General features: G+C 31.6%; 1 protein-coding gene across 1 annotated transcript; it reads left to right on the top strand.

Annotated features, from left to right (window-relative positions):
* The first annotated feature begins 4,709 nt into the window (after positions 1 to 4,709).
* LOC134253754 (putative aminopeptidase W07G4.4) lies at positions 4,710 to 9,871 on the top strand. The gene is given in 16 exon segments (XM_062736334.1): positions 4,710 to 4,835; positions 5,103 to 5,238; positions 5,389 to 5,444; positions 5,446 to 5,508; positions 5,865 to 5,973; positions 6,193 to 6,317; positions 6,699 to 6,798; positions 7,065 to 7,140; positions 7,504 to 7,589; positions 7,692 to 7,796; positions 7,938 to 8,013; positions 8,127 to 8,245; positions 8,354 to 8,437; positions 8,549 to 8,656; positions 8,963 to 9,094; positions 9,418 to 9,871. Coding segments are annotated over 16 exon segments (1,527 nt in total). The 5' UTR covers positions 4,710 to 4,818; the 3' UTR covers positions 9,553 to 9,871.
* Positions 9,872 to 10,023: the final 152 nt, after the last annotated feature.

Here is a 10,023-nt window from a genome sequence, read left to right as displayed (position 1 = left end):
TTTTGATTATATTTCTGGGGTATAAGACAGATATTCTGGCATAATTATTTGTAAAAATATTGGTATAATTATGCGCAACGAGCCACAAACTACGGAAATGGCTTGACCTGATATTTTTTTATTGACCTGATATTGACCTGATGGAAATAAAGACTTATAAATTCTCCGTGCTTTTTTGGTTTTTATCGTTATGTTTTGGTTATTTTTATATTTCTAGGGTATAAGACAGATATTTAGGCATACTTATTTGTAAAAATATTGGTATAATTATGCGTAACGAGCCACAAAATACGGAAATGGCTTGACCTGATATTTTTTATTGACCTGATATTGACCTGATGGAAATAAAAACTTATAAAATCTCCGTGTTTTCTGAGTTTATCATTAAATTTTGGTTATTCTTATATTTCTAGGGTATAGGACAGATACATTAGGTATGTTTGGGTTAAAAATATCGGTATAATTATGAGTAACGAGCTGTAAAGCAAGAAAGTGTATTGACCTGATATTTTCTATTGGCCTGATAGAAATAAATTCTCCGAGTTTTCTGTGTTTATCGTTATGTTTTGGTTATTCTTATATTTTGGGGGTATAGGACAGATATTTTAAGCATAATTATGTTTAAAAATGTTGGTATAATTATGTGTAACGAGACATAAACTAGGAAAATCGTTTGACCTGATTTTTCCATTGACCTGATAGAAATAAAAACATATAAATTCTCCATGTTTTTCTGTGTTTGTTTTTCTCTTATTCTTATTTTTTTTATTTCTTTCTGTACAGAAAATATAGTCCGTCATTTGACAAAATTTTTGAAACTCAAAATATGGATTTTATTATCGTAAAAGATTAATACTGATAAAGATATCTTTTATGTCTTGTTCAGAATTTGTTAAATATACTTACTTTGGTAGTAAAAATTTAATACTATCTTGACAGTCTACCTATTCCCACTTTTTTGAAAATCATGTAGAAAAAGGTAAGATTTAATGTGGGAATAGGTGGAATTTTGGGTAAACAAATAATCAACTATGTTCTTAAATCTAGGTATTAAGTTGCTTTTTCTTGTAATATCTTTTTATTATTTTAAAATTCTGAAATAAATCATATTTTCTCATAGATGTATTCATTATTTTCTGTCTTAAAATGTACAAAATACAGGTAAATCTAAACATCTATTCTTATTTGCAAGTGGGAATAGGTGGAATTGAGATTTTTAAAAAGTAGGAATAGCTAGAAGACACCATCTTGACGAGAGTGTCAAAGGGTTTTTCTCCTGTTGTTGTGTATACACACTGCCTAATCGATAGGGTTTGTATATACAGTGATAAGATATACACACCTGTGTTCTGACAATTAACAATGCCCCCACATGTTTTGATAAGCACCGGAATGTATAATCAATTGAAAATTTATTAAGAGATTAAACAATGTTTCTCTCTAATTAAGAAAAAAAAAATGATTCCATAAACACTGATAGTAAAAATTCTTTGTGATCATTAAAATATTTGTGAAGTTTTCTATATAAAATTCTTTTCACTTTAGTAAAAAAAAACATAGGTAATCAAAGATTACGAAGCTCACCTCGACGAATGTTTTCAGTTTAAGTAATGCAAATCTCACATCATATTTTGTTAATATTTAGTATTCATCCCAACAACAATATTCTTGCAAGTTGTGTTTAACCCCTTACATGGCATGTACACATTTCTAAGCCTGTAGCGTGAAAAATATGTATAGTGTAAACAAATATTCATAACTGTTAATACTGCATATATCAAGGTCTTCAAGTTCATTCGGATTGATCTGTTTCCAAAACTTTAACCAAGTCTCCTGTATGGAAAATATAGGTCAGATCCAGCATCCGAAGCAAGTATGATAGTGTCCATCCTTACATGCATCATCCATGCAAGTTTGGTTAAGCTGGGGCTTATAGTTACTTGGGAATGAAAATGTAGGTCAGATCCAGCATCCGAAGCAAGTCTGGTAGTGTCCATCCCTAGATACATCATCCATGCAAGTTTAGTTTAGCTAGGCCTTATAGATACTTGGGAATGTAAATATAGGTCAGATCCAGCATCCGAAACTAGTCTGGTAATGTCCATCCCTAGATGCATCATCCATGCAAGTTTGATCCAAATAGGGCTTATAGTTCCTATGGAATGGACCTGCTCCAAAAACTTTAACCTGGTCACTTATCTGGAAAATGTAGGTCAGATCCAGCATCCGAAGCAATTTTGGTAGTGTACATCCCTAGATGCATCATCCATGCAAGTTTGGTCTGGGTAGGGCTTATAATTCCTTGGGAATGGACCTGCTCCAAAAACTTTAACCTGCTCCAAAAACTTTAACCTGGTCACTCATCTGGAAAATGTAGGTCAGATCCAGCATCCGAAGCAAGTCTTGTAGTGTACATCCCTAGATGCATCATCCATGCAAGTTTGGTTCAGGTAGGGCTTATAGTTACTTGGGAATGGACTTGCTCCTAAAACTTTAACCTGGGACGCCGACGCCGACGCCGACGCCAACGCCGGGGGTATAGCATAAGCTCATCTCGACTTCGTCGAGGTGAGCTAAAAATAATAATAAATTTGTTAAGTTTATAACGATCTAGATTCTCCAGTCTATATTATTCACTTGATTTTATTTGGAGATTTTTCACACGGTTTAATTAAAAAATAAAATCCATATATTCCCTACATGTATGATTAAGAGTTCTTATCTGAAAAACACTATCAAGATTTTTCAGTAACTTAAAAAATATCAGGTCATTAAAAACCACCAGGTCACTTAAAACCATCAGGTCAACTAAAACCAATAAAACTAATACATGTATCAGGTCATCCGCTAAATTTTCGGTTTATAAGAAAATATCAAGTCGATTAAAATATCAGGAAATTTCTATATGTCCTGCTAGTCTGTATGTAAAAGCGTTTTAATTTACATTTTATAAAATCTTAATAATTATCGACAGATTATCCTCGATTATCAGGCCATTCATTAAAAATATCAGGTCATGCCGTAAAAAACATCTAATTTGTGATAATCGGCATATATTTGATAATAATTAGATATGTCTTAATTCTAGGAGAAAAAAAATAAATTAAATATACCAGGCATTTTAAAATCATCAGGTCATCCAATAATATAAGTGCATTGGAATTATCAGGTCTTTAGTATAATGATCAGGTCATATAAAAATAATGTCATTTTCTTGATTTGCATCTAATATTTATATGATTTAAAATAACATACTTATATTATAGTAAAACTATGCAGTTGAACTATATATTGTCAATCATAACATAAATTTAACCATATTTATCAGGTTAATAAAAATAATCAGGTCAATTGAAATTTATCAGGTCAACGTTTTCAGCGATTATTTCATAAAATTGCATCAAAAATTTATATGATTTGATATAAAACACTTATAGTAAAACTATGCAGTCAACTTATATATGGTCAATTATAACATAAATTTAACCATATCTATCAGGTTAATAGAAATTATCAGGTCATTCAAAAATTATCAGGTCAATAAAAATTTATCAGGTCAACGTTTTCTGCGAATATTTCATAAAATTGTATCAAATATTTATATGATTTAATATAAAACACTTATATTAGAGTAAAACTATGCAGTTGGACTATATATATGGTTAATTATAACATAAATTTAACCATATTTATCAGGTTAATAAAAATAATCAGGTCATTCAAAATATGTCAGGTCGACGTTTTCAGCGAATATTTCATAAAACTGCACCAAATATTTATATGATTTGAAATAAAACACTTATATCATAGTAAAACAATGTAATTAAAATATATATGGTCAATTATAACATAAATTCAAGCATATTTATGAAGTTAATACAAATTATCAGGTCATTCAAAAATTATCAGGTCAATTGAAAATTATCAGGTCAACGTTTCAGCGAATATTTCATAAAATTGCATCAATATTTTATATAATTTAAAATAAAACACTTATATTATAGTAAAACAATGTAATTAAAATAAATATGGTCAATTATAACATAAATTCAAGCATATTTATGAAGTTAATACAAATTATCAGGTCATTCAAAAATTATCAGGTCAATTGAAAATTATCAGGTCAACGTTTTCAGTGAATATTTCATAAAATTACATCAATATTTTATATAATTTGAAATAAAACACTTATATTATGGTAAACCAATGTGATTAAAATATGTATAGCCAATTAAAACATAAATTCAAGCATATTTATGAAGTTAATACAAATTATCAGGTCATTCAAAAATTATCAGGTCAATTGAAAATTATCAGGTCAACGTTTCAGCGAATATTTCATAAAATTGCATCAATATTTTATATAATTTGAAATAAAACACTTATATTAAAGTAAAACAATGTAATTAAAATATGTATGGCCAACTAAAACATAAATACAAGCATATTTATGAAGTTAATACAAATTATCAGGTCATTCAAAAATTATCAGGTCAATTGAAATTTATCAGGTCAACGTTTTCAGCGAATATTTCATAAAATTATGCATGTTTTATTAAATAAAGTATATTTTATCATTGAATTATGGTTAATTATCAATTATTAGTTTTGAAAAATCAAAAACAACTCATAATTTTCTAATATTATTTAAAAAAAATTCCATCAGGTCAATATCAGGTCTTTAGTATATCAGGTCTTTAGTATGTCCCCATACGAACTAGTATTACACGACGCTGGTTGACCCCATTATTCTTCCTTATCAGAGTCAGGTGACAGCACTAAGATCCTACTTACAGCTGTGAGCTGACGAAGAATAAGATGCCGGCGAAAAATGGGTAAATTATTTTATTTTGGTTGTGTATTTAAAGAAAACTTTTGATTTGTCATTATTTTTTTTCATATATTGAATGATAATTAAAGTATTGAAATTCAAGAAGTCAAAGTGAAAGTAAAACTGTCTACATTGTGAAACTATTGGTTGTCCCATTTGTCTAGGTTAATTTTATTTAATGTATGCTTCATCATGCTTTCGTTGCTTTGTTCTTATCCTGTTTTACAATACCCAGCTGAAATAAAGTGAGGTTTATAAATAAACGTTATAGATTACCAGAACTCCTGCCCTGCCTGGACATAAATGACCCCCAGTATGACGGGGTGGTGGTGGTTACAGACACTGTCCAAAAGTTGCAAGACAATCAGCTGGACAAAGTAGCTGCAGCAGTACAGAACTATGCAAAAGTGAGAAAAGGAGTCGAGAAACAATATAAAATCCCTTCCAATTTCCATCTTAATTTATTTTTAATTTAATTTAGCTATATAAGATGATCTGAATTACTTTAAAAGTAATGTAACATGTATATGTAAATTAAAGATTTTTAATTCATACAGATAGACTCTGCCTACAATAAGGAGGTAGTTTTGATCGACACGGATGCTGTTCCTTTACCTGGACAGGGATTATGATGACGTCAGAAGGTTTGCTGATGCTGCGGAGAAAGGAATCAAGAGGTATAAAGTGTTATCAAATCCCGCATAAACCTAAACTTTGTTATTTTAGAGTCTGTAATGACAGTCTTAAGTCAAAACTAAGTAGAAGTAAGAAGAATTGGCAAATATGTAACAGAAAATGGATACAGTTTACAGATATAGAATAATCAATGTACTTTTATGTAATTAAACAAATTGGTAAACATATATTATCTTTGACCCACATTATGGACAATTATGTATTTTAATTTATTATGACTTCCTTACTTCCTGTGATTTAAATAAGTGAATGAATTTCATCGCAGAAGTGTGTTACATTTATCCTGTATACCTGATGTAGTAATGTAAAGACATATTTTGTATATGTTGGGTATCAGGGCCCTAAAGGCGGGCTGTAAGCGCCCCCTCCTTGTTCGTCCAGTGGACAACAGTTTCCCCAAGGCAGGAAGTGTGACCACACTAGGATGTTTATCTGCCCTCTATGTGGTTAGGCTCTAATGTACTTAGTCAGATTTTAACATGCATCAAGAAACAATGAAAACGTTTCACTGGGAAATGATTATGAATAACTATCTGCAAATATAAAACCTCCAAATGAAAAAATGCAATTGTTTCTACATAATGGAATTTGTTATCATTGTTTTTAATGTGTTTACTGGATTTTAAAAGTAGGTTTGTTGTAAAGTTTAAGTCTGGTCGTTACAGCCCCTGGAGATACGAGAAGATGTACCCTCCAAAGCCTGCAAAGTGGAGGTCTTAGGTATATGGAGTAATTCTGAGGAGCGAGTCAAACAGGATATTGCCCTGGCCAAAGTTGTAGAGTCTGGCAGGTACAAATGTACTTAGATATACGTTTATTACATTTTAAATAGTAAAATTATTAATTAAATTGTAATTTATTCATTGAATAGAAATGATAAAAATCCTGTTCAGCTCATGAAATAAATTCCACATTCAACTGCAAAACATTGAACTTCCTCTATGTACTGTACAACAAGACTTCAATTAATTTGTCGTGAATGTTAACCAGAATGTCAGATTACTTGATTAATTTTGTCTATATTAACACTAACATTTTTTATCAAAAATTTTTTTTCCGTTATTTTAAAATACTATACATGTATATAAAACCATAGACAAGGGATCGATAGAAAATACATAATTATTTGTGTTTTTATATATATTTTTTTTTATTTTTATTTTTCTGGAAGGATAATTGCGAGAGACATTGGGGGATCAGATCCTGAAAGAATGGCGGCACCCAACGTGGCTAAGTATGTGGAAGAAGCTTTCAAGGACTCCGCTATCAAGGTCAGATAAAAATAGATTTACTCAAACAAATTTTCCTTATCATGCAACTTAACTTTGACATTTTTAAAATAAAATGAGTAAGTTTAAAGTTATAGCCTCTTCTGAAAAGAAAACAAAAAATTCAATACATGAATGGCAAAATAGAACCATCTACATGTTTTTATTTCAATAAAAAAGTAGAAATGGATCAAATGAATTTAGTATCTTTAATACATCTGTGAGCATTTCTGTACGATTAAATAAAACAGCTTTTGGTCTGAATACAGGTGACAGTGATATCTGATCCAGAGACTCTGAGGAAAGACTATCCACTGTATGCTGCTGTAAACAGAGCCGCTAACCGTATGTATAATGGCTAGAGGCTAGGGACAATAGGACCAAACAACTTTTTCTAATCTCAAGGATCAAATGTGGCATTGAATTGCTCAAATTTATTGTCATATTTTCTTTGGAAAATGTGTTAAATTTGAATTTTAAGCCCCACCTTTCACTGCTATAGTTGCTTTCTGTCTGTAAACGGATTTTGAATTTATATAAAAAACAGAGACTGTAGCATTAAAAAAATGTATAAAATGCTTCTCTTCTAGATGAGTATGTAAAACAACATGTTTTAAATATGAGAGTTAGTACTGGAACAGGATAATTTTAAGTTTGTAAGATCATTCTCTTTTGCGATGCTTAGATTGAAATGCAAATTTAATACAGAGGTGGAAAGACATCAAGGAAGAATGATTTTCCTGGAGTACACTGGAGAAGGAGATATTGACAAGACCTTGTTTCTGGTTGGAAAGGTAAAACTCAACCTTGTTACTATATGTATAGGTCATAACCGTATTAGTAGATTGCAAAAATAAGGGATATTCCTAAAAGCAATGCAAACTTCCTGTGTATAGGGTGTGACCTATGACACCGGTGGAGCAGATATCAAGGCTGGGGGTGTTATGGCGGGGATGCACAGAGATAAATGTGGAGCCGCAGCTGTTGCTGGATTTTTCAAGGTGATTGATTGATTAAAAAGCTCCCATTTCGTACAACTGCAACTGTTTATTTTTAAACTTTGTCAAAAATAGCTTTATGAACTGAAAGCGGTACTGACATCTGCTTCATGGTTTCCTTTATGTTCTATTATGTTACAACAGATTTTAAATGAAATGAAACCCAAGGGCCTAAGAGTTGTCGGAGCAATGGCAATGGTCAGAAACAGTGTAGGTGCTAGTAAGTATCTCTATTTCATTCCACCTTTTACTGAGTATTAGTTTATATTGCACATGTTATTATTTGTAAAAGAGAAGGCAAGCAATCTTATGATTAATTGTCATTCCTTTTAGATGGCTATGTGGCGGATGAGATCATCACCTCTCGAGCGGGAGTGAGAGTCAGAGTGGGGAACACAGATGCCGAGGGGCGGATGGCCATGGCTGACGTTCTTTGCTATCTGAAGGAACAGGTATATAAATTCACATTAATAGAGATTCTTATGCTAAATTTTTATGACAGAACAATTAAATATGCAAATGACTGGAATAGTTCATTTTTTATTGTTACTGATTTTAAGGCAAGAAAGGCAGTAAATCCACAGCTATTCACCATAGCAACATTGACCGGACATGTTATCAGAGCTTATGGACCAGATTATTCAGTATGTTACATAAGTATTTAATCATCAGTATTGTAATTTGTAATTAAAGAACTTTGAATTTATCTTTTATCCCTAAAGTACCTGTATAAATTGGAGGATTGATATTTTTAGGCCATTCTTGACAATGGACCAGCGCGGATCATGAACAATGCTCAGAATATCCAGGTGGCGGGGGATACGTGGGGGGATCCTTTTGAGATCTCCACCATCAGGAGAGATGTAAGTCTGTGTTCTTTTGTAAAGGAAAGTTGTTTTGTACTCATTTCAATGAATGTCTAAACCCCTGTCAGTACTCATGCCAATGCTTTTATATAGTGATCAAAATAAGAGATGAATCACTATGACTTGGTAAATCAGTCAAAATATAAATATGTCTATTATTCAGCATTATCAGTTATAAAGAGACCAAGACAGCTTGGGCACTTACTTGCGTTCATAGTAAATTTTTTGTCTGACACCATGAATTTACTTTGTAGTTTATCAAATTTTTGTATTCTTGTTTATAAAACTTATTTCATGCTATAGGACTATGATTTCCACCGTGGTAAATCTGAATATGAGGACGTTCTACAATGTAACAACGTCCCATCATCTGGTACCCCCCGCGGTCACCAAAGCCCAGCAGCGTTCCTGATAGAGGCCTCAGGATTGGAAAAGGTTAGATTTATTTTACAGGCATTAAATAAAATTTTTGTTTGTATGAAAACAACCTGTGCATTCATTAATTTCAAAAAGAAAATTTTGAATGAAAAAACTATCAGGGGGTAATCATTGTTTGTGCGTTACTCTTTATCCATGGTTTATAACTTCAAGAAATATTGATTAAAAAGCTGCATCTTTCAAAATGAGATAATACATCAAGAAGGTGGTTTCCTACAAACCTGTAAATTTTCAAAGGTCCATGGAAATTGCCCTTGTGATCTTTAGTGTTTGCAATGTTTTAAATGCTTTCTGATAACTGTATTTAATCTTGTTTATAGCATGGTAAAGATTCTGACCAACCATTACCATATTCCCACCTGGACATCGCTGGTTCATCAGGACCCTTCCCTGGAATCCCCACAGGGGCCCCTATTGTTGCCTTGGCAGCACATTTCGTGTTCCCAAGATGCTGAACATCATTTCTCCAAATCAGGGAACAAATGACAATCTGTGTAGTGTATATTTTCTGTATAAAGTAGACGTTAAAAATTTCCTTTAATCACATCGTTCGAATGTTTGTAATCTTTAGATCAAAAGCTAGTTAGATTATAAATATCAAATCGTCGACATAAAAATAACTCATAAAATGAACAAATTAGATTTTCAAGACATAGGAAATTTCATAGTCAGAATTATCATTAATCATTGGTGCATGGAAACTTGCTTTGTTTGTTATGAACATTTATTGTGCCATATGATTTTTTACTTTCAATAAATCCGTTTCTGAGTCAACTGTGTTTATTTCACTGAATGCCTATGGAAGAACAGTAGAAGGTGTATTTCTACCATAAAGATTGTAGAAAGAAGAGGTACATGTATTTCTATTATATAGGAATCTACATGTATTTCTGTTATAGAGGAATCTAAAAAAAGGTAGAGTATTT

Source organism: Saccostrea cucullata, unplaced genomic scaffold (genome assembly GCF_032062105.1).
Source record: "Saccostrea cucullata isolate Sc308-1 unplaced genomic scaffold, CSIRO_AGI_Scuc_v1 ctg112, whole genome shotgun sequence".
Lineage (NCBI taxonomy): Eukaryota > Metazoa > Mollusca > Bivalvia > Ostreida > Ostreidae > Saccostrea > Saccostrea cuccullata.
The sequence above is the reverse complement of the archived record's forward strand: the minus strand, read 5'-3'. Positions and strand labels throughout refer to the sequence as shown.